At 38.6% G+C, this 25,093-nt stretch overlaps 2 protein-coding genes and 1 long non-coding RNA gene across 5 annotated transcripts in view; 1 reads left to right on the forward strand and 2 right to left on the reverse strand.

Moving 5' to 3' along the window:
- The window catches only part of ptpro (protein tyrosine phosphatase receptor type O), a 63,644-nt gene extending 59,996 nt beyond the window's left edge, over positions 1 to 3,648 (reverse strand). For all 3 annotated transcript variants that reach the window (XM_030149388.1, XM_030149387.1, XM_030149386.1), the window contains exon 1: positions 3,271 to 3,648. In XM_030149388.1, coding sequence (XP_030005248.1) covers positions 3,271 to 3,318 — 48 coding nt within the window. In that variant the 5' untranslated portion in view covers positions 3,319 to 3,648. The remainder of the gene's footprint in view (positions 1 to 3,270) is intronic.
- A 7,441-nt stretch (positions 3,649 to 11,089) lies between these two features.
- LOC115430674 (uncharacterized) lies at positions 11,090 to 23,956 on the forward strand. Its single transcript, XR_003936971.1, has 3 exons — positions 11,090 to 11,200; positions 16,387 to 16,391; positions 23,944 to 23,956. It is a non-coding gene; the product is annotated as an uncharacterized LOC115430674 (long non-coding RNA).
- cradd (CARD and death domain containing adaptor protein) lies at positions 11,791 to 24,524 on the reverse strand. The gene is made up of 2 exons (XM_030150824.1): positions 24,087 to 24,524; positions 11,791 to 12,516 (listed from the first exon to the last, which is right to left on the reverse strand). The coding sequence occupies exons 1-2, from the start codon at positions 24,409 to 24,411 to the stop codon at positions 12,224 to 12,226; spliced, it is 618 nt and encodes a 205-aa protein (XP_030006684.1). The 5' UTR covers positions 24,412 to 24,524; the 3' UTR covers positions 11,791 to 12,223.
- Between the last annotated feature and the right edge of the window lie 569 nt (positions 24,525 to 25,093).

Below are 25,093 nucleotides of genomic sequence, written 5' to 3' on the forward strand. Positions count from 1 at the left end.
AGAACGCATTTTTCACCCTTCTGTGAACATTTTTGGAGTGACAGAAGAAAAAATAATTAAGATGTATGTGATTAAAAATACGCACCGACATTAGGCTACAGTGTGACAAAATTATGTGCGCCTGACAGTCACTCAATCCAACTACCCCCACCTTTAAAATGAAAAATGAAAGAATGAATGTGTCATGCAATACCTTCTATAACAAAACTCCTCCAACATTACATTTCTGTGCGTCTGGATCATTCAGTCACTGTTTCCATTAGTGCTGGTGTATCCCAGAGCAGTTTTTACAGCGTATTGTCTCCAATAGCGCACACAAAACCCTCACTTAAACAGGGCAGTCTCCAAGACTTTGCACCTGTTGTAATTTGTGCAAGCAATCTTTGTAAATCACCCAGAAACTGCGGTCCAACCCCACATGCAAAGTGCTAGATTGCACAACCACATTAGTACACGTAAATTGGGATCTTAGTAGTTCCGGCCCATTGTTGTGAGCAAACTGAGTGAGCTATAATCTCAATGAAGTGATCACAGATTTTAGGTCTAAACAACTACATTTTTGTAGGAAAAAAAAAAAAAATCTTAAAACAGTGTATGACTTTCATCACAAGTTTTTCCTCAAATTTGTAAAACCCGAGTGACAGCCTAATTATCTCTAATCCATTAGTCTTTCCATGCTTACACACCTAAATCATTTCCCTCATGGTAAACAACTTCAAAGACAACTCCATTACAAGCAGTCTGTTCACTAGGGTTTTACAAATTTGAAGAAAAAGTTGTGATGAAAGTCATATGCTGCTTTAAAATAAGTTTTTTTTTTTTACTGGAAATTCTAACTCAAATCGCCTTTGCAATAACACTGAAGACAACAGCATAATACTCAATGCTGTATTGCTATGGCAACCAGCCTTGGTGAAGGAGGACTGTACCTGCAGTGGTTGTACTTCTGGGTAAACTGAGCCAATTTGTGCCAAGTAAAGGTGAGTCAAGCTGATACCGGTAGTGGAAAAGTGGCATTAGAAATGGAGTCAACCAACATCAACAGATAGCTTATTGGGTTTCCAGCACAACATGGACTGACAAAAATGTCAGGTAAGCACAAGCAAATGTTCCATGTTGAATCACAGTGTAGAGTGTTTATTACTGTGGTTGTGACTGGAAACACTGAAGAACATCAAATATTTTGAAGAAAAGAAAATGTCAGTGAACATTTTCTCTCTAATTTCACAAACTGAGTGGGAAAAGTACAGGTTGAAATTAAAAACAGTTTGATGAAAGTCTGTGTGTAAAATAAAAGTGCTATTTTCAGACACACAATATTTCTGGCTTCATATTACTTTCAGCGCTCTGCACGTCTTCGCTTCACATTGTCGTGTCCGATATCTAGCATAATCATAATGTGTGGATTGAATGATTCTTGTAGATTTGCACAATATTTCACAGCCCGAATCCTGATGGGATTTCTGATGTTAACATAGGGTTGATCCCTGGCTGTTTGATGAGTTTTTCTGTCTCCCATATGGAGATGAGTTTAACCCTGCAGCAGCTTTAATGAGCTCACATGGTGGTAATCAGATCATTATCTCACTGATCAGCATGAAAACCAGCAACATCCAGGATGAGAGTGGAGCCAAGCGGACACTCACTTCATTGTTTTTATACAGCTGCTGCCTGTCACATGTCACATACTGGATCAAACCGGGATTTTTAACACCAAGATTCAACTTCAACCTCTACCTCTGAACAAACTACTGAAATCATAATATGTCCCATTACTAGAACTTCTCTGACCCAGACCCCATAAAGGGTTGTGCTGTTCAGATGATGATTTTTTTTTTTAGATTTAACAGCTGTATCAACAATTATTTAGTGAATGTGGTAAATTACAACCTAAACAAGTATCCTAAGTCAGTCTGTAAACTTGGACGGCACATGGTTTAATATTTAAAGAAAGAACACATATGGTTTTTGTTAAGATAGTGAGGATCACATTGTGTTTCCATATTATTTTCGAGGGAATTTTTGGTGAAATGTTGTAAAAAAGAAAATGTGATTTAGGTGTGTTTCGATCAGCTGCCTTGGAGTGAATGAATTAGTTAGTGGAGAGTTGTCGCTAAACAACAGCGTATGTTGATTTCAAGTCACTCTCAAAATGACACCTATGAAGAAAATCTGAAATCAGAAACATTACTTATATAATGAAAAGAAAAAAGCACTGTTGCATTTAGGCTCCATTATTGCCATAGCTAAGGCTTGGTCATGATTAGCAAAAGATCACAGGGCCAAAATAAAAAATTAAATGATGAACATTACACAAATAAACACAGTAGTTGGACTCAGCATAAAACTCGACTCAAACAGAAACCTTTTCTCATCACGTTAGTGGAAACATGGCTAATAAACATTGTTTAGTCCTTTCAAAAAATCTTAGTCTAATAAAGGAGTAACAACTTAGATTGTGGATTGTAGTGATTATTTTCTAATTAATGGAGGATCTACAACACATTGTAAAATAGAATAAATATCATTCAAGCTCTGGCGTTCAGTTATGTTTCTTACTTTTTTTTATTTGCTTGAAATCATTTTAGATATTTACAGCAATAAACACAGAAAAACATCAAATACACACAAGAGAAAAAAAAAAAAACAGGAAGATCATGTTGAATAAAAACTGACTTCAGATTGTAATAGACAGTTCTTCATTTAATCTCTTTTTCAATGGCTTAAATGAATTGAAAAGAAGCAGCATTAACAATCAGATAAGGCAAACCAAACAGAAACAGTCCAGTAAAGCAGGGGATGCTAAACATCTGTAGGGGTAAAACCAAAGGATGTAGGATGTTATCACCACTGTTCAGACAGACGAAGAGCAGCACCATCTTTTTTTTACTGGGTTGTGAGCATGCAGGCCTCTGTGTGTGTGTGTGTGTGTGTGTGTGTGTGTGTGATTCTCAGTGATGCTGACAGACATGCAGGGAATCACTGAGGCTGCAGCCGACTGACCCACTTTCTGCAGGACAAAACGAGCTGCTGGCTGCCTCACTAACCGACCTGCTCTGCCACGGCGCGTCCATCTCACCGCTCCACCGCCAACACCAGACCCAAGGATTCATTATTCACCACATATAGAACTTCTATATCACCCTAAAAGCCCCAATATATGGCCCATTTAGACTAAACAAAGCCGTAAAAGCCCTGGTGGTGCTGCTCATGACACGCACAGAGGAGGCTCCAAAGCCCCGAGATTTAACAGAAAAAACCGAATCTTACCTGGAAAAAGCAGAGCAGGGAGAAGGTGAGAAGAAGCAGGGAAGTCATGGCGTCTGCCTCTCAGTCAAACACTTTCACACACTTTAAGTACAGTCTGTATTTTTCCTCTCAGTCTGCTGCGCATCCAAACAATGGCGATTTTTCTGCTGCATCGGAGCGCCGTGGAGCGGCTCCGCACACGGACTGGCTCTAACTCCGCACCTCCTCCATCATCCGCTCCTTCTGCTTCTGCTTCTGCTGCTGCTTCAGCGCGGACAACGGTTCGACCCAGACCCGGGGTGATTCGCTGAAACAGGCCAGGCTCCGACGTCCATGCCGCGGCCTGGTGACTAGCAGGAGGTCGGTGTTGCTCCGTGGACTGATGAGGCTGCTGCCGCTGCCGCTGCTGCTGCGTGGAGACGCCCCGCCCTGCGCTCCGGAGGCTGCATGGAGACACGCGCAGGTCCTCCTCCTCCTCCTCCTCCTCCTCCTCCTCCCACTGGAAATCACAGAAAGGAAGGAATCTTTAATACATTTGTGTCAAACTCTGTTTATTCCAGGGGCCACATGTACCTCAGTTTAATCTCAAGTGGCAAAATAATATCCCATAAAGACCCAGAACTAGTTTTTAGAATAGAATAGAATAGAATAGAATAGAATAGAATAGAATAGAATAGAATAGAATGCCTTTAGTTATACATATGTACAACGAAATTATAAGAGACAACTCTAGTGGTGCGTAGTGCAAAACAGTTTAAAAGAAGAAGAAAATAAAAGTGTAAATATATATACAGAATAAAAACTGGCATGTCACCTACCAAGAAACAGTAGAGATAAGTAATAATAATAATAATAATAATAATAATAATAATAATAATAATAATAATAATAATAATAATAATGGATTAGATTTATATAGCACTTTTTTGGTCACCCACATTATTGACCCATTATTCATTCACTCTCACATTCCCCCTCTGGTGGTGGTAAACTACACATGTATCCACAGTTGCCCTGGGGCAGACTGACAGAAGCATGGCTGCCAATTCGCGCCAACGACCCCTCCGACCACCACCAAACAGTCATACACATTCATACACCAGTGTGAGTGGCACTGGAGGCAAGGAGGGTTAAGTGTCTTGCCCAAGGACACAACAGACTGACTAGGATAGAGTGGGATTTGAACCGCCAACCCTTCGGTTATTGGACAACCCACTCTACCATCTGATGGTGGAGTATATTGCACTTTAACCCTGGCTGAACACTATGGATATATGTTAAATATATGCCCTTTTTTAAGGTATTGTCATTGCAATGTGTTCACTGCCCGTATTGCACTTGGGTAAAACGTACTGCTAAATCTGGAGGTGCGGGCCTGGATGGACCTGTACCTCTTCCCTGAGGGCAACATTGAGAACAGGCTGTGTCCAGGATGTGAACCGTCGAGGGTGATGCTTCTGGCCCTGCGCAGACACTTGGTGTTATAGATGTCTGACAGAGAGGACAGCTGGACTCCTATGATGCTCTGGGCTGACTTCCTGACTCTTTCCAGAGCCTTCTTGTCAGCCTGAGAGCTACTCCTATACCACACTAAGATGTTGTGAGTAAGAATGCTCTCCACAGAACATCTATAGAGGGACAGCAGCAGTTCCTGGGACAGGTTGACCCTTCTCAGTGACCTTAAAAAGTACAGGCGGTGACATCTGTGGTGACAAATGAATCCAGTCCAAATTAATATGTTTTTATTTAACCTAATCTAATCTAATTTAACCAAATTGACTGGTCATCATTTATTATGATATTGTCCTCTGTATTTTTTTTTTCTTTTAGTGTAAATCAAGTATTTTCCCATACTTCATTTACTGATTATGTAGGCATCCATAAAAACTCAGAGTAAATGTAAAGGTTATTATATCAAAGAAGAGAAAATTGAAGAAAAAGTGGCTTTTTCAGCACAATATATCATTAACTGAACATAAAAATATATGTCTTCGATCACTGTCATTTTTCAAACTACATGGGTTTTACTGGTGAATCAGTGTTTTTCTAGAAGATGATGTGGTTTCTATGTGTCATATCTCTACAGAAGAGGATTGGGGCCACTTATTATTATTACTAGCGGCATTGTACCCATGGTGCCATTGTACGATAGCGCCCTCCTGTGGTGCAACAGTGGAACTGTACCCGTACGCCCTCCCATGCTGCAACATCGATCAGACCCCACGCCAGGCACCGGACGGACACAGAACATGCATTATAGTAGGACTACCAGCATTGTTCCTGTGTCTAAAACGCCCTCCTGTGGTGCAACAGCAGCATTGTAGCCCTCCCGTGCTTGAAATTGTCTTATATACAGTATATTTAAAGCTTTTAAATCATTGTGTCATAAGTAAAAATATAGTGTGTTGATTAGTCACCATGTGTGCATGTATTTTGTTATCCAGCTAGTCCATCATCACAACAGAGAATAGTGAAAAATGCCAGAAGACCTCCTTCCATATCCTGTTTTGTCTGAATAGTACTAACGCTAATATATTATAAAAGAAAAAAAAGCACCAAAAATTCACAACTGAGACCTACCATAAACATAAAGTTGAATTGTCTTGTTGATTTTTATGCATTTCACATGTTCTCCTGTGAAAACTCCTACATCATGCAACTTTTACAGTTTATCATAAATATAGTAAATAAAAATCCAATGACAAATGGATGAATCTGCTCTTTTGAAGGAAGATATTTTAAGCATATTACTGTAAAACACACCAGAAACATTTAAATCCTCCACTATAGGATTAGGATGGATTATAAAGTTTCCTTAAGCTCTTTATTCTTTTTTTTTTTTTCCTTTTACAAATAATTTCCAATTTATATTTGCACTAAAAGCTTTTATGATACTGAATTTAGCTACAATTGTTGTTTAATGTGAAATGATTGATGATTGAAATGTCACATCATTAATACCTAAGCATGACAAACTCTACATGTGATTTTTTTCATTTTTAGTTCACACTTTAATTGGTTTTCCCCATTTATCAACTTCTTCCAAGATACATTGCAGAATTACTGTATTTTTAAACAAATAATAACAATTCTTAGTCTTTCTAGCAGTCATTTACTCAGATGTTACTGTGTTCCATATATTGTGCTCATATATCACCTCTACCTACCTGAAAAAATAGAAAAAGGCCAGTTTTAATTCCAGTATTGTTAAAAATGTGTGAAAATATGAATGTATTTTAACACCTTCATCACTGTGGAACAAGCAGAAGGTTTTACATCACACGTTTGTGGGGATTTAAATGTAACATTCATCTACTTTTTCTGTCATTTTAATTATGGATTACATGAGTCATTCAGTGAGATCATTTAACGCCTGCAGATACTGACATGCAGCTGCGTGAAATGTGTTTTTCTTTCGTTTTTCTTTGCGTCAAACCTGTATGATGTCATGCACTCCTGTTTTCGCCTGTTCTTGCAGGTCATTTATAGGTTCAGTCTGCCCCCTATTGGTCTAAGTGTGAAAATGCAGGTCAGAGCTGGACACTGCATTAATACACATTTAATAAAATAAAATTCACATTTAATTAACTCAAATAATAACAGAACATTTAAACACTCAGTCAGTCTGTACTGGCAAAACTTATACTGACAAACCTAAAAAATATAGTCACATGTTACTTAAAAATATGACAGCAAAGTGTTGCATAATATTGAGTAGATTTCATGTGGTAAAATATTAATACAATGAAAATTAACTGATTGATCTTAATGAAACTTGTATTAATGCAACTTCTGTTATTGTTTCTCCATGTCAGTGAACTGTTGATTAATTTAGGTTAATTGGTGAAAATATTTTTTTATATTTTAGGTATTTATATGTCCTGTTTAAATTTAGTGAACAGTATGTACAAATCCAGTAAAATATGAACATGTTAGGCTTCTTTTTAAAGCCTTCTTTGAAGCTAAAAAGACCCACTAAGCTAACATTAACACTAAGACACGATGACTAAAGTCAGCTGTTATTGTTAGCAATTTAAGGATTTTTGTATATTACCATATACTGTGTATATTTAGAATAGTTTATGGCTGATTATCAACTGTTCTTTGTTCTAATCTATATACTGTGCCTTAGCAACAACACTAGCTATTTTTTCTTATTTAGGCTAATAATGCGTTTATATTTTGTGCATTATATTTTAGTATGTAGGCCTATACATCGACATGTTGTTTGATATAATGAATATTTAAACTTATTAATTCATGTCAAAATGTCAAATGTGTTAACTGACAGTTAAATCTAACAGAAAACACATAAAATGATTTTTTTTTAGTAAGCCAGAACCGCTACGCTAATGGTACAGTGGCTACAGTTAGCATTAGCATCTCTTCACTGAGGATGTTCTCTAAATTTGCTTTTTTGTGATGAAATTGTTCATGAATTAGTCTGCTGGTTATAAGTAGCTCTTTAATGTCTTCTCCAATGTCAAAATCCTCAAAAAATGTTTAACCAACATTTAAAATTAATGAAGCTGCAAAAATTCATATTGCAGATGCTAAAACAAGCAAATGTTTGTTACTTTCACATAAAAAAAGGGTTGATCTGATTAATAAATGATCATTTTTGCATTTGATATCAAATGACTTTATGATGCTAAAGTAATCATTTCAGCTGTTTTTAGATAAACCATTTTTAAGTGAAGACAGCAAACATTTAATTATATCTTGTGTTTCCTGCCTTCCCTGTCTGCATTTACTGTTGGGGTTTCGTAGCCTGGAATGTTTCACAGCTGATTTGTGAACATCTTATTTATCTGGAGTCAATCAGCAAGTTGAACATACAGCCAATAACTCACCTACATCCTTCTCCTCCCCTTCTTTTTTCAGAGCTGCTCAGAACCAATAGCGTTGAAAAGAGGAAACTGGTGACTCATAACTCTAACTGTGTGTGTGTGTGTGTGTGTGTGTGTGTGTGTGTGTGTGTGTGTGTGTGTGTGTTGGTTTCCAGTTCATCTACAGATTCTTCCAGGAAACCAGTCTCAGTACAGCAGCACAGTCGTTGAGTGCAGAGACTTACTGCTGTGTCCTTCAGCCGTCGGAGAGGGTTTACAGTCATTATGTTTCAGTCTGTACCACCATGAGTATAGTTGTATGGTGTTTAAAAGTGCAAACACAAAGTTTCTGGCCAGATGAATGTACTTTTTTTGACATAGTTATGACATTAATTATGTTGTTTCCTGAATTACACACATAAAATCAGACGTCAGAAAAACTGTGGACTGTTTTGATTTGTTTTAAGTTCTACAAAAATGGCTTTAAAACTAGTTTTCATCCCAAAGTGGACAAGGGAATTCTTCTTATTTATCTTCTGTCACAGTATATGTAGTTCACGATGTTTCCTTTCTCAGCTCACTTCTCATCTGAGCCCCATTTCCCAGAATCTCTCAGCCTTCTGGGGAAAAATCTGCTGTTCGACCATTTTAGTTTGTGTGTGGAGTTCAATTAAACCTGATTGATGCTTGTACAAGGATGTGGTTCACTGCAGCAAAGACACAAACATACTGTATATAGAAAATAAACACAATAAACCAATCATCAGAGGAGTTCATTAATAAAAATAAAACAAAAACAAAAAAAAACATGAATACCCAACATTGAAGTGTAATGGCTCACTTGTATGTGTGCTTTTATGTCATCTAAGAACTGCAACACCCCAGTAATGTGTTTACAACTATCTATAGCAGCAGTCATCTCACACTCAATGAGCGAGAGACAGAGTGAGTGTGTGTGTGTGTGTGTGTGTGTGTGATGTTGAAATGAGTTGTGATCTTCCAGGTGCTCAGTTCATTGGAGTTCATAATCAAAATGAAGTGTCTCAGCAAAGGAAAAAAAACACACATACACACTGGGTTTTGTTTCCTTCATGTTGGAGTTTGAACCCTTTCATTTTAACAGTGTCGAATATGTGACTCCTGGTTGTGCATTAACAGACATACTTCAGAGTTATAAATGTCTTTAATTTTATTTGAGATAGCACTGGATTATCAGTATTATGTATTTCACCTGACATTCATTTTCATTTATGTCAGTATGGAGAATAATGAAGTTGAATAAATAAAGTTATGACATATAGATTTTACATATTATTACATTAGATATTTTTAGACTTTATAGATGACTTTTTCCAGAATCCACACCTTGTAACACACTCAATATTAGAGCCCCTTGGAAGTCCCAAAGAAAACTGAGAAGACAAAAATAAAAAAGTCTGAGCAACTGTGTATTTGCTAAGACCACATAGTGTAATTAAAAATAAACAGTCACATTAATGAGCAAAAACAAGCTCAGTAGCTCCATTCAGTCAAACATTCCAGTCTGAAACTCTATTTTTGTTTTGAGGAAAAAACATCATAAGATTTTAAGACAAAAGTCACAACATTACAAGAATAAAGTTATGGTTTTATCTCTGTTAAAGCTCTTATAAAATATGAATTTCAGAAATCATCTAGTGTCAAATACAATGATCAAACAGTGAATCCATTGCTTCAACAGCAAAACTGTATTTACCGAATACAAAGCTGTGCAATGTGAAGCTCTTTTTATATAAATAACATGACATTTTTCTTTGAATAATATGATTATTTATTATTTTTTCTCCATTGTATTCAGTGGGGGCCTTATTCTCTTTTGCACATTTCTTCTTTATTTTATTTCTCTATGCTCTGGGTGCAGAGAAAGGGAAAGAGCCTGTTTAAAAAAAAAAAAAAAAAAATCTGATGCCACATTTCAAAATAAAATTAAAAATGATCAAAACAAGCTCGTAAATTTTTATATTCAGATGACGGTGAGACAGTCTTTGCAGTTTTTCCAAGTTTAATTTTAAGTATTCATACTATGTTGGAGTAAATACAGGAAATGCACCAAATCTGAAAAAAAAAACAAAAAACAAAAAACTGAAGAAGCAATAAGTTAAAATGTAATAAAGCTCAATATTAAGTAAGACTTCATTTCTTTCTAACTGATTCATCAGATCCATTATATTGCATTAAATGTTTTTGACGTCTTCAGAAAGTGAATTCTAATGACAAGATAAAACATGTTCAGCATAAACTGTCAGTTCAACAGGTCAAACACATTTATTCCACTTATTAAATTATATAAAATGACAAAATTGAATCAACAACTTAATAGGAGAAACAAGACTTTTCATTCTCAAAACAAACCTCAGTGTACTTCAGGAAACTTCAAGGACACCATGTCAATTAAAATTTGACAAAAATAAGACTAAATTTATGTTTAACAGAAAATAGAAAACAATGAATAAAGCAGCTCTACTTCTGAATGTTTATATAGAAGAAGATACCAGCCACTAAAATTATATCATACTATGTGCAGAAATCTAAAAATGAAGATAAAGAGTCTGAGGCTAAAAAAAGCTTGAAATTGAGTGTCTGGGTCCCACTTTGGTCCAGTAAAACAATAAAAAATGTCAGCCGCTGAAGACGCCTTTAAATACTTTGGAGTTTCTTGGAAACAGTGAGGATATAAAGCTTAGTGTTCAGCGCTTTCTGAGAAACTCAAAGGACTCGCATGAGGGCCACGCTGCATCTAGTCACACACAAGATGTGTTTCTCCAACATATACAGCTGAAAGGGCTTTGAAAAGTAAAATAACACATTCACTGTGGAGATTTAGACTGAATAAGATTAGTATACAATTTAAAAAAAAACATTCCAGTAAACTTTAGACATTCTGTACTTCAGATTCAGGCCTAAAGTTGATTTATATCCAGTTTTCTTTTAAGACAAATGCACTCTGAGCAGTGCAGTTGTTGTATCTTGTCAGTCCACCTTAAAAACCCCGACACAAACAGAAAGCTGATCCTCAGCAGGAACTCGACCTCTGCAGGCTGTTGAGGAATTAATGAAGTACAGAGAGAGCAGCCTTTGTTAGTGTGTTTTATTGCTTCCAGGCTCTCAGAAGGTACTTCAGTGCCAAACTAATTGCTCAAAAAAATCGAACAAATTTCCAGGAAAAAGCTAAAAAATTCACTCAGAATGAAAGGAAGTCAGGAAACAAAGTGTAGGAGATGGATCAAGGAAGGATCATGTGGAAGGAGGCAATGACATAAAAACATAAGAAGTCGAGGTAGAATCTGATGCCAGCTAATAAAGACCATCTGTTTTTACATTTAGCTACGGTTGGATGAAAGCATAATCTAAAGCAGGATCATGTTTGCTTTAAAAGGCTTATCCACCTCTTTACTTAAGATCTTAAAGGTGCAATCTGCGATCAGGTCAACGATTCCTGCAGACTACATTTCAACTTAAGGTTTTAAGCCTTTTTTAATTGTAAATCTGCAACTTAGGATGATTATCTTTGCTACACTGACAACTAAGATCTTGTTTACTGCATAGAAAGTAAGCAAATTAACAGTGTCAAAGGTAAAGTGTAATTTGGTTGAACAATCTGAAGTCTACAGGTTTTTGATTTAAAAGTCAGACATCATGGAAAAAGAAGAAAAATCCTAATTCATTAACTATCTTTTTTTTTTTTTTTTTTTTTTTTTTTTTTTAGCAAAAAGACATATGGTTTAAATTAGGTTTAAAAAGGCACCTCCATAGAAAGTTTATTTTATGTAAAATTGAGGTCTATTTGACCCGGCTCACTGTCAGCTCCCAGAAAACACTCGCTGGAATTTTAGTTTCTTTTCACTTTCTACTTAAGATCAATGTTTGTCAAAGCAGCTCTTGAATCTTACAGCTGCTTTCCACCTGTAGAAGTCTGTAAATCCTTATGTTTTACTGACATTTATGAGTTTTATTAGTTACAACTAAAGGAAGCTGAGTGATGAGAAACGGATGAACACATTATGGGTTTGCAGACACACTAGTCCTTTGTGTAGATGTGTTATTTAATCCATGTCCTGTCCAGACCAGAATCCCACTCTCAGTTCTAAAAGTAACATCCGGATATGTCAGAGCAGAACGTTCTGCAGGATGGACGGGTGAAAGTCAGCGGCCTGCAAGCTTTGAAGCAGCCGCTGCACCGTGGCATTCTTCCCTTCAGACCGCCTCCACTGGACCAGGCCGGTCAGTGCTGCCCCGTGGATGCTGAGAGAGTTGTCGGCACGGCAACGAGACACTGCTGCTGCCGACAGGCCCAAGTCCAACAGAACTGATTCCCACTCCGTTCCGAGATGGGCTGCGAGGCGGGACAGCTCCCGGTCTGAAGGAACCTTTAGGAGGGAGTCATCAGGAAGGGAGAAGTCTGCCAAGAGAAAACATGGACGCTTAACACAGGACATTAAATAGAATATTTAACAGAAATACTGACTCATAGAACAATGGTTCTCAGTTCTTCCACTCTGATAACCTGACCTCTGTTTTTATTTTCAGTTGCTTTTAATAAGTCTCTTGTGACTCTTGTTAACTTCTGTACATTTTACTTACATCCACCCAAGTAACCTGAGAGTAAAGATATAATTATGATTAAAAAAAATGAAGGGTTGTGTCCAGTTTGAATAAGAAGCTTTATTTGGAAACATTCATCACAGTAGTTCATTATGTATCATTTGGTATCTGTTCAATGAACAGCATCATCAACAGGAGAAAAAAATACTATCATCTCTCTGCTATCAATGCAGGTTGTACTATGTGTCATCCCACTTTGTTTTCTTTTAGGTCACTGTGACATAGGTAGTGTGTCTTGGACTGTGTTTTCGGCATTATATAACCTCAGAGAATTAAGCACATACACCTGCAGCTGAGAAAAGGTACCAGTGTTCAACAGCTATTTTGAAAATCAAATCAAAAAATTTCACGCATTACTATAAATTTAGCCATGGGTATAGTTATGCAACAGTCACAGAAAGATACGACATTAACTGCTTCCAAACAGAAACAAACAGCAGCCTCTGTGTGTTAAAGTCCAGAGTTTTGTTGACTGTCCGTGCAGCTGAGCTCCAATAACTTTGTCTCTATGACGTCACCACACCGTTTGCCACTGAAGTATTGGCAGAAACAAGAAAAGGTAAAACAAAAACACCAAAATGCAAAGATACACACCCTCCTATTTCCTCTCTCTCATTCCACCAGATAAACATGAGTGTTTGCAGAACAGCCAATAGAAACACCCTCCCTCTGAAAGTGTATGTGATTAGCTGTAATCCTCCATCACAAGCTAGATAAAGTCTGAAAACAGATTCAGGAATAGGAAAAGGAGTCTAAATTACAAGGTGCTGAAGAAAGGAGCACAGCCACTGAGGCATCACCCCTGGTTTACTGACTGCTGTTTTCTAGCTCTGATTTTGACCATCACCATATTGGTTTTTCAGAGCCAGAAATAACCATATGTGGAAATAATGAAGCTGGGGAACAGATTGAACAATTCTAGGCCAATACTGATATTTAAAATGACTATTTGGCCAACACCACATGCCGATACCTAGACTAAATAGATGATACACTGACTATTCTGTAAAACACTCACTGAATACTTACTTTAATTTAATTTTTTTCCTTTTAATTTCAACAGATCGATGATATGAATTTCCCCCTCAAGGTTAATAAAGCAAATTTATGTCTGTATCTATATTAATTTATTAAAATTAAAACTATAACTATCTTTTAAGACATTTAGTCTTTGTGAGGTTGTGATGGTTCCATGACTTTTCTAAATCTCAGAAAAGGTCATGAAAACCATATCCTAAAAACTAGACAAGCTAGGGAACAGTGTGGGATGAAATTACAAATTGCATAACTCTTGGCCAATACTGATATTTAAAATGGCAATCTGGCCAACACCACATACCGATACCAAAATTTTAAAAGTTTGTGTCAGAAATTTTCATTATATACAGTATGTATACAAATAGATTACCTTAAAAGGCACCTGTACTGGTCATGCTTGCGACATTAATTGTGGTGTATGTATTACTCATATGCAACAGAGGTGCAAATTCAATTAAATAAATAAATAAAAGTCGCCATAAACGCACTACCTTTTTATTATGTGAATTACGTGCTGGGGCAGAACCTATGGGGAGCAACCATTGCCGGCCAGAAGTGATGTACCACCGTTAATTCTGGGTGATTTAGTGTGAGTAAACAAGCAGCAGTCAGTGAGAGAGACTGAGTGGCAAGCACGTGTTTGCGCTTGTTTGTGCAGCTGTAAGCTTTGCACTCTGCCATTGTCCAAGGGATGTGACCCAGCACTGGCCAATAATGTGTCATCTTAGACTGGTGTCTGCTGCACGGGGTCAGTCACCCGTCCATCACAGCCCAGGTAATTGGACAAAACAACATCTCTACATCATAACTGGTGCTCTAATAGCCTATGAAGGAGGCATCATGACCATGCATGAATGACGGAGCCGTGACTTAGTACTAATGTGTACATTACAACGGCCTATAAATTAAGTTAGCGGACGGAACCACTAGTATTATACACGATCTTTTGAAACAGGTAGCAATGGAAATTTGCTACGGGTACCTTTTAATTTTCATCACATTTTTTTTTTTGAATAAGCATAAGCTCAATCTTATAAATTTATGAAAAAAACAACAGATAAATACCAGCCACTGAAATAAAATAACATACACTGATACTGAGGTTCAAGCAATATATAAGTGCATCCCTAAAACTGCCCGAACTACGACTACTGTTAACTGCAACACAGTTCTATGCATTTCTTACAACTTTTTTTTTTGACAAAAATGGCCACTCATTTGACCCCCTAAGTAAATTTTAGCCATTAACTGTCTTGTTAGTAGAGCCCGACCAATATGGGATTTTTGGGGCCGATGCCGATATTGGGAGCTAAAAAAAGCCGATATCCAATATATTGGCCGATAACCGATACATTGGCTGATATATTAAATAAGAACACTGATCTACACAGGATATAATAATCTTATATTAGATAACTGTGGGCAGGTAGATAAACAGTTTCATAAATCTTTGTTTATCTCACAAATATAATTTACACAACTTTCAAATGCAAACTATGCAATCACAAAAATAATTAAAGCAAAAAATATGACTTACCACACAATTATGTTTTCACTCACAAATTTTGATGTGTCTGCCTCATGGCACTACAACTTCTTATGTGGACTAAGGACTAAACTGAGCATGTGCGGAGTGAATTACATGAGTCCTAAGTTGTTCCTGATTGGAGCAACTGCAAGAGTTACAACTGACCCGTGTTACAACTGTCCCCGGTCTCCCCTACACTATTAACACCCAGACCTGCCTGCAGAATGAAACTGTGAGGTAGACAAGAAGTGCACGGACATGGGTGTATGTGGGGGGGTGAATACTTCATAAGACGGGGGTAAGCAGTCCATCCTTGTCAGAGCGCGCGACCAGGGAGGGGGGTGGTGTAGCTCCGTGATAATGTGATTGTGTGTGGGGGGGTGATAGCGTCACTGTCCGAGCAGGAGTGAAAGTGAAACTAACTTGCTTTAAAGTTCCTCTTATTCTCCGGCCAGCGCGCACACACACACACACACACACACACGCACACACACACACACACACACACACAGGAGCAGCGAGATACAGAATCTCCGCGCAGCAAAAAAGTTAATATATCAGCTACATATTGGCCAGTGTTGATTAATTGGTGATATGCTATAATCGGCCCGATTAATCAGCTGGCCGATAAATCGGTCGGGCTCTGCTTGTTAGTGTTACAAGTACAGGTAGAACTGTGTGTCAGGAACAAAATCATGTTTTATGTCATTTATGTTATGTAGAAACTCCAAAAGTTTGACTCTGTGGAGGGAGAGCTGCCAGTCAAAAAGCAGCCAATCTTTTAATGATGCATAGCTTTAAGCCTTAGGGAAATTTGGTGAGTTATATTAAATAACTCCCTGTACAATTGTCATGAACCAGCAAATTAGCTACGGTGACTAATTAATTCCGCCACTGAGGACAGTCTACATTTTCTTCTTTTCCCAGATTTCTAACTGGTTGCGTATTAGTTTAATAGTTTTAATTAGTCAGTGCTGCGGTCTGCGTACTCAGAACATCTGGAGAAACTAGTGGAAAAGCTGGCTCAATGTTTGGGTAATTAGTGTTATTGGATATTTCAGATTGTCTTCTTTACCACATTCTAACCAACCAACGAAGCAGCTGCAGTGGAAAACTCACCTCACTACGATGCAGGACTAAACATTAAAGACGATCCGTCATGCACTCAGAATCAAACTGTACAACATGTTAGTCAATGGAGTAGAAACTAGAGACTAAACTCTCGATACACTGAATTTTCTGTAAATCACTTATTAAATACTTCTTTCAATTTCATTTTTTTCTTTTCTTTCATCAGATGGATGGCATATGAATTTCCCCACTGTGATAAAAAAAAATCTATCTATATCTTTAGTAATTAATCAAAATTATAACTAAAACTATCTTTTGAGACATTTAGTCCTTGTGAGGTTGTAATAGTTCATAGAATGGATTCCAAAGTCTCAGCAAAGGTCATGGAAAATATATCTTAAAAACTAGACAATCAATCATTGACTACAGAAAGTCTAGATTCTTGGAAAGAGTGGAGTTCCCCTGCACATAAACGATCAGTCACAAAAAATGGCCTGGCATTGACTGGGGCACTGTTCCTAGAAGCAGCCACTGGGTTTAACAGAACAGTTCTACCAATCACAGTTACATACTGCATTTATAAATACATTTTACACAGACATACTCACACATGATTGTCTGTATTTGTAACTCTTAACCAGATTTCAGTGGTTTACGATACGGTGTCATTGTTCACATAAAGGAGTCGAATCTCTTCAAGTGACTGTTACACAAAGGCACACTGTGTTATCAAGTGGAGTTTACAGCACTGCACACCTTCTTCCTAGTATTTCTGGAAGCAGGGTCGGCTCTAGCCATTTTGGTGCACTAGCCGACAAATAGACCCCCCCCACACCACCACCACCACCCCAAACACCACATTTTACGTAAAACAGTTATTTAAAATAATAATGATAATAATGATAATAATAATAATAATAATAATAATAATAATAACTATTATTATTATTTTTAATAATAATGAGAAATTATTATTTTTTGGCCTACCAGCGATGCCCCTTCCAGCTGTTGGCACCCTAGGCAACCACCTATATGGCCTATGCCAGGAGCTGGCCCTGTCTGGAAGTTAAGGCGCAGGTAAGCCTTTCTCTGTCTACAGGTGTCAGAGATATATCAGACGTACAAAGTCCTGACTGAGGCAAAGCCAGCATATGTTTTCCAGCTGAGCCCCACTCCTCCTCCTCCTTTTTTTATTGCCTGCCTCTTGCTTTCCAGGAATCTTGGCAGGAGCCATCTGGGTTTATTGAAGCTGCAGTGCTGGATGTTTGCAGCACCACCTTCATCACATGATACCAGATATTTCCCCCTCACCACCCTCCCCAAACCCGATTTGACTGTTCTTTAGCAACTGAGTGTTCAAACACCTCAGAGGAGCTGGTTACTGAGAAGCACAAATGTGCTGCAGCATTTTTTCCCTGTGACGTTTTTCTTCCAAAATGAGCCAGATGGAGGTCAGCTGCTGTTCATAATGCACAATAAGATGTTGATTTTCTGAACACAAACAGGCAGTTCCTCAATGACAGACTGCTTATATTGCTGCAATTCTTGCTACTGGATTAGCTTCACATTGATCAAAAAATAATGAAAATGTGACTCAAGATCACATTTTCAAATTCATTCTTTACAAAATTTTATCTATTGATGTTTTTTTTTAAAGAAAAAAAAAAATCAGAATACTACTGACAAAGAGATGTGAAGCAAAACTAACGGTAGTTTCATGTGACAGTTTAAAAATGACTATTTAAGGACAATAATTTTGTGGCAAAACTTTCTATTTTCTCTCAATAATGTGTATTTAGCTGTATTAGTTTAAAGTTAGAGATTGCGTTATGTCTGAGGCAGGTTTATTTCCTGTTAGTGTGAAACAAATGTTCTGGTTATTTTTAAAACATCAACTGCTGTATAATTACCACAATAGATAATGGGTCAAGTATACCTAAAACTAGCTGCGAAATAATGGTTTTGTTCATTGCAATAAAATTAAAGCTTTTTTAAAACTAAAACTATCAATAAAACATTAATAGAATTACAGACAAAATCAGCTTAGCTTTAGTTTCCTTCACTGCACTTGTTGTACAATGTGAAGCGATTTATGGTGCACAAATATTAAATGGCTTTAATATATAGCATACAGTGATTTATCAGAGACAGACAGACAGATAGATTCCTTTCTTTGTCATTTCTCACATGGTATTTACAGAAATACGCAAGCTGAAATGAAATACTGTCACTCACTAGTACCTGACAGTGCAAACAGTGTAGTAAAAAGTGTCAAAATAAACTGTGGCCGATTCAGCTTATTTGTACCTGTACTTTTATTATTAACTCGCAGGTGAACAGTCTTGTTAACAGTGTGCAGTCATACAACCTTTTCTTCCTGGTCTTTTCTGATTCCTGCTCTCTGATTGGCTACACAGCATGTCTGTCTTTCTATTATCCAATACCTTGACATCTCCCCCTCAAATTATCATCCCTCTCAATACTCACATTTTAAACAAACAGAAACTATTATACTTAGCTTTTAACTTTTCTTTCCATTACAGTACCCCTTAACCCTTTAACTGCTTGTTCAATCATATGGTTGAGTTACTCATCAGGTTCTTCTTAGTGGGGTAGTTAAAGGGTTAACACAAACAGTATAAGGCATCATAAATTGTACAACTTTAAACTTACACTTTTAAACTTACTGTACTCTACAGTTTAACTTTCTTCTCCATGAAACAACAATAATATTTCTGTTCCTTTTCTCTTTAATTTTCAGACAACATAAAGTATTCTTGTGCCATTTCAATATATTACATCAAAATTACATGTCAAGTCTAACCACAGGTTTACAGACTCTTCCAAACCTCTTTACTCCCAGACTCTCCTGAGAATTTGTCTCAGGTCTCTCAGTTTCACACAGTCCCTGACTAAGGCCCTGATGTGGTGTTTAAGTTTCATTTGGTTCTGTGCTTGCTTTCTCAGTCTCTGTGTTAACTGATGGTAACCGTTTGAGATGTCGTCTGTTCCTTCTCAGCTCTCCTCCCCTTGGAGAGAGAACTTGGTAAGAGCGAAGAGTGCAACTTTTCTGAAGAACCTATGCTGGTCCTCTCCATGTCTTGTTCTCATCCAGCTTCATCAAAACATGATTTCCAGACTGTAAAAGAGGCAGCCTCTTCACACCATGTCTTCTGTTGAAGTAGAATGCTTGCTGCTGTTTGGCCTCAGCATCTCTGGTGTCTAACAAGATCTTGATCTAGCCATTTGGGAATAGGATTCTGTTTCAGTGATGGAAGAGTGGTTCTGAGTTTGCGTCCCATGAGCAAATCCGTTGGGCTAACACCAGTAGATGTCGCCAGTGTTGCTCTGGAGCACATCAATGCCAAAAGTGGATCTTCCTGCTTAAGGATGCATTTCGCGGTGTGAACAGCATGTCCATTTCCTCTTGGATTGTGTGGACTTGATGTGATATGCACAATGTCGTACTGTCTGCAAAAGGCTTTCCAGTCCTCACTTGTGTATTGTGGACTGTTGTCACTCACAATCTGTTCAGGGATGTCAAACCTTGTGAATGTTGCTTTTAACCTATTCACAACCTGTTCTGTTGTGGTGGATGGTAGGTGTAATATTTCTAGATAGCGTGAATAATAATCAGATATGACAACATACTGCTTGCTGTTATACTCACAAATGTCTGTGGCTATCTTTTGCCATGGTCTATCAGGTAGCGGTGTAGGTATTAGTGGCTCCTTACGCTGCGCATGTTTATTCTGCTGGAAGAAGTAACAAGTTTCAACTCTGTTTTTGATGTCCGCAGATATGTTAGGCCACCACACTGTTTCTCTTGCTCGTTCTCTACACTTAGGTAAGCTCTGATGTCCATCATGTATGCGTTCGAGTATTTCTTGTCTCATAGAATGTGGAACATCCTAATGTGACCAAACCTTCACATAATGACAATGAGTCTTTCACTGCATAACAGTCTCTTACACTATTGTTTAAATTGCTCACTCTGGTAGGCCAACCATTTTTAATTAGTTCTCGCACACTATGAAGCTGCTCATCTTTCTGCGTAGCAGATCTTAACATATCTAGTTTCTGCTGTGAGATTGGCCAGCTGTGTGTAACTGCATTAACATAACAAGCAACATCAGTCTCTGTAGTGTTGTCTCTGTTACTTACTGGGGTGCGAGATAAAGCATCAGCAATGACAAGTGCTGGGTGCGTACTCTGCTTTGGGATTAAATCGCATCAGTCTCATTAAGAGTCTTTGGCACCTCACTGGCACCGTGTCCAGATCTTTACTGTTTATCAGTGGCACCAGAGGCTTGTGATCTGTGACAAGTCTGAATCTGTCTATGCCCACCAGGTATTTTTGAAACCTCTCACAGGCCCACACTCCTGCCAAACACTCCTTTTCTATTTGTGTGTAACTGGTTTCAGCATCTGTCAACCTCCGTGAACAGTAAGCTACTGGCTTCCAACTTTCTCTATAAAGCTGAAGTAGAACACCCCCATCCCACAGCTGCTTGCATCTACAGAAATAGCGGCCTGTTTGTGGGTTGTAGTGAGCCATCACAGGTGCGGTGATGAGGGCTTCTTTCATTTGTTGGAATGCTCGTCGCTGTGGTGCATCCCACGTCCAGATGGTGTCTCCTCTCAGTAGATCATACAAAGGACCCGCTGCTGTTGCCAGGTCTGGTACGTATTTACTCATGTATTTAATCATGCCCATAGTACGTTTCAGCTCCTGAACATTTGTAGGCTCTTGTAGTTCGCTGATGGCATTCACTTTACCTGGGTCTTCTCTCATTCCGTTTGCATCAACAATGTGGCCCAGAAATCTCAGCTCTGGCTGTCTGTACACACATTTCTCCTTATTGAGTTTGAGTCCAGCCTGCTCCATACTCTCCAATGTGCTCTGCAGGTGTTTATCATGTGTAGCCATGTCCTTCCCATGCACAATAATGTCGTTCATGTACACAGCTACACCCTCAAGTCCTTCCAGTAGCTCATTCATCTTTCGCTGGAATATTTTAGGAGCAATATTTATTCCAAAAGGCAGCCACTTGAAACAATACCTCCCAAATGGTGTTATGAAAGTGGTTAGGAGGCTACTGTCTTCATGTAGTGGTATCTGCCAGAAGCCTGAAGCTGCATCCAGTGAGGTGAAAACTATGGACCCTGACAGCTTTGCCAGTGTCTCCTCTGTCGCTGGCAGTTGGTACCGCTCTCTTTCAATGTTCTCATTCAGTTTCTGGAGCCCCATGCAGATCCTCACAGCTCCTGTTGGTTTCATGACTGGCACCATGGGTGCGCACCAGTCTGTAGGTTGCGTGACTCTCTCCATCACTTCCTGTTCCTCCATTCTTTGCAACTTAGCTTGCACTTCTGGAAAAAGTGGTAGAGGAACTCTTCTCACTGTGTAGACAGCATATGGCATGGCTCCTTCTTTCAGGTGGATCTTTACTGGCTCAGTATTAAGTGTTCCCTGATTTCTTGCTGCTGCTCTAACCTGTCCTACTCTTTTAACCAGCCCCATTTCTACTGCTGTCTCTCTGCTAAAGAGGTTGCTGACTGTTACTCCTCTTATTACATGTATATGAAAGATGTACTTCTTCTGTTTACATAATGTACTAGCAGTGAATTGTCCCACAATATCTAATGTCCCACCTGGACTGTCTAGTGGCCTGCTTGTCACACCTAGCTTTCTCTTAGGCTTAAGGGCTTTAAATGTTTCCAGGTTCATTACAGTAATGTCAGCTCCTGTGTCAATTCTAAACTTCACTGGTGTATATTCTATATTTATTTGTTCTGTCCAATGCTCAGCACAGCCCTGGTTTACTTTACTTACTGCTCCTAAGTAAAAGTTTTCCTCATTATCTGCGTTACAATTAACCTCTCTTACTGATCTAGAAAAACACTGTCTCACCCAGTGTCCCTTTTTCCTGCATTTCCTACCCTCAGAGTCAATTGCTGGACACTTAGCTGGGGTTTTATGTTTTTCTTTTCCGCATCAATGGCACTTGGCATCCCTGGATTGAGCCCACTCCTGCCTGTCGCTCCTCTCTTGCTGCTGTCTCCCACCTCTCTTCGCTGGCCGCCGGTGTGTCACCTCCTGCACGGTGAACGTTGTTTGTTGCTTCTGCTGGCTGATCTGGTGAGTGACATCCTCGGCTTGCCTCACCATCTGCACCGCTGTTTCCAACGTGGGGTCGGACATGAGCTGTAGATGTCTGGAGAGCTTGCGGATTCCAACAACCAGTCTGTCTCTAATATGTTCACTTCTCTTATCATCAAAGTCACAGTTCTCACTCAGTTCATAAAGCGCACGTATGAATGACTCCACCACTTCCCCCTGCTTCTGAACTCTTTGGTAAAAACATGCTCTCTCATGTATGGTGTTTGTCTTCGGTATGAAGTAGCTATCAAACTTAGCTAGCACGGTATCATAGTAGTTCTCGTCCTCTCTTTCTCCAAAGGAAAACAACTTGAATATATTATCAGCTTTGGCACCCATGGCGTATATTAACGCGCTAACCTGGACCTTGTCGTCCACCTCGTTCAATTTAGCAACCGACCTGTACCGGGTGAATCTCTGTTGCCAGGCAGGCCAGTCTCCAGGCCGCTCAAAGTTGAAGTTTTCTGGCGGTTTAAACTTTGCCATGGCACTGATCATCTCGCTCTTAGAGCATTTCTGATACCATGTCAGTTATAAGATGTCATAAGGTGACATACAAAATCTTGGCTCACACTTATTCCATATTCTTGCAAATCAAGCAGGTAAGATTGGGGTGGCTGTTGCTCAGGAGGTAGAGTGGGTCGTCCAATAACCAAAGGGTTGGCGGTTCGAATCCCGCTCTATCCTAGTCATGTGCTGTTGTGTCAGTCTGCCCCAGGGCAGCTGTGGCTACATATGAAGTTTACCACCACCAGAGTGTGAATGTCTGAGTGAAGGAATAATGGATCCACTGTATGCGCTTTGAGTATGCGTTCATAGAAAAGCGCTATATAAATCTAATTTATTATTATTATTATTATAAGATTGAAACAAAATAAAGACCAAAACTAAACCTAGTCAGCTTCTGAAAATACAACATATTGGCTATTTCTGCATTCAAAAACAACAATGAAAATGTATGTCTAACTTTTTCTCTGCACTTGCTTGTTGTATGTAGCTGCTGTTAGCCAACTGTGAAATGGGTGGGATAAATAAAGTCGAATCTTATCTTATCTTATCTCTGATTTAGAACACACACACACACAGATTAGGCCCACACTTATTATGGTTATAAACTATGGCTTCATATATTTTTAATCAGGTTGTAACCACTGACCTAGTCTTATAGGTCTGATGAGTCTGAGATTCTCATTTTAATCTATAAGTGTGCTCGATGAAAAAAAAAAGCATAATTGTGAAGTCCTGTTTTTGACAAATAAATAAAATTCAAGGTTAACTAATGGTACTATAATTACGGATAATTTGTTCTAATTTGTATTTGCTTTTTTTTCTTTTCATTTCTTGAACTGATGGACATTGAATCCCTCTTGTTAATAAACGGTATCTGCATCTGCAACAGGTATATCATAACTTTTTACATGTAGAGTTTGTTTTATTTACGTAACCATGGTAATTATTATCTGTTTTGTTGCCACAACTTCACTTTGAAACAACTATAACAGACACTAATGTAAAGTAACTAAAAGAAAAACTAAGTGCTGTTGGACACCTTCAGGTCCGGCCTCACCCGTGGATCCAGATTCGAGTCCAGGCTCGGTTTCGGGTTCATGTCGCGTCTGGAGCTCCAGCAGCAGTTTGTCCCGGACCCAGCTGAAGTCCTCCTCCAGAGACCGCAGGAAGGAGTCGAAGGCTCGGGGCCCGCGGGTCGGCAGGATGTCAAGCAGCTTCAGGGTTTTGTGTTTGTTGCTCGGTTGTGAATCGATAGTTTCCACCTGAGTCAGAGTTAAAATCTGCTCCTGGTACAGAAACGGAACGATACTATCACCGACTAACAGCTCGTCCGCCAGCAGAAGTCTGTGTTTTCTCAGTAGCTCTTTGTGTATCGGCTCCATACTGAGGAAATACTCTGTAAATTACTACTTATCTCATTACCACCGTTTATTCAATTTAATAAAAACTCGTTGATAAAGCCATGGACATAGCTACAACCTTCCCGGACATTACTGTTATTGTGTCCGACTGGAAACAAGCCGGCGGAACCAACGGGATGTTAAAGGTAGCAGCGATCAACAGGAAGAAGAAGAAACAAGAAATGTCTGTTTAGTACAGCATGTAATTTTTACCGTCATAACACGTTTGGTTTCCTAGTGGAGATGTGCTAGCAAACAGCAGCTAAAACATTTTAGTAAGAGAGGTAAATGCAAAGTACCACATTTACTAAACGCCGAATTGGTTTAATCTACGCTCAAAGTATATTTAATGTGAATGATTATTTATCATTAAGAAAACCCTAAAATATGAGTTTTTTTCCCCCTCAGTTTTACACCATCACCCAACTCACTGTATGAGTGGTCAGTTTTTACCTAATATTCAAATAAAGTCAGCATAGTTTGATACAAAAATGAATATTGCTCAGAAAAGCTTGATTACTTTGTGACTGCTGTACAGTTTCTTTATCCTGGTAGGCATTAACAGTATGAGACAACAACAACAAAAAGTTTTATGTATTGACGTGTCTAATTTTTCCTTGCATTAATTGAGGAAACTGGGATACCCTGGGAGTGAAGTGTAATT

Source organism: Sphaeramia orbicularis, chromosome 12 (genome assembly GCF_902148855.1).
Source record: "Sphaeramia orbicularis chromosome 12, fSphaOr1.1, whole genome shotgun sequence".
NCBI classification, from domain to species: Eukaryota; Metazoa; Chordata; class Actinopteri; order Kurtiformes; family Apogonidae; genus Sphaeramia; species Sphaeramia orbicularis.

What these genes read in the sequence shown, in the direction of transcription:
- cradd (XM_030150824.1), bottom strand. Translation starts at nt 24,411, where the DNA reads ATGGAGCCGATACACAAAGAGCTACTGAGAAAACACAGACTTCTGCTG. An exon ending in ACTCGAATCTGGATCCACGG is followed by an intron (nt 12,517 to 24,086) that starts GTGAGGCCGGAC and finishes TTCTCTTGGCAG; the next exon opens with ACTTCTCCCTTCCTGATGAC.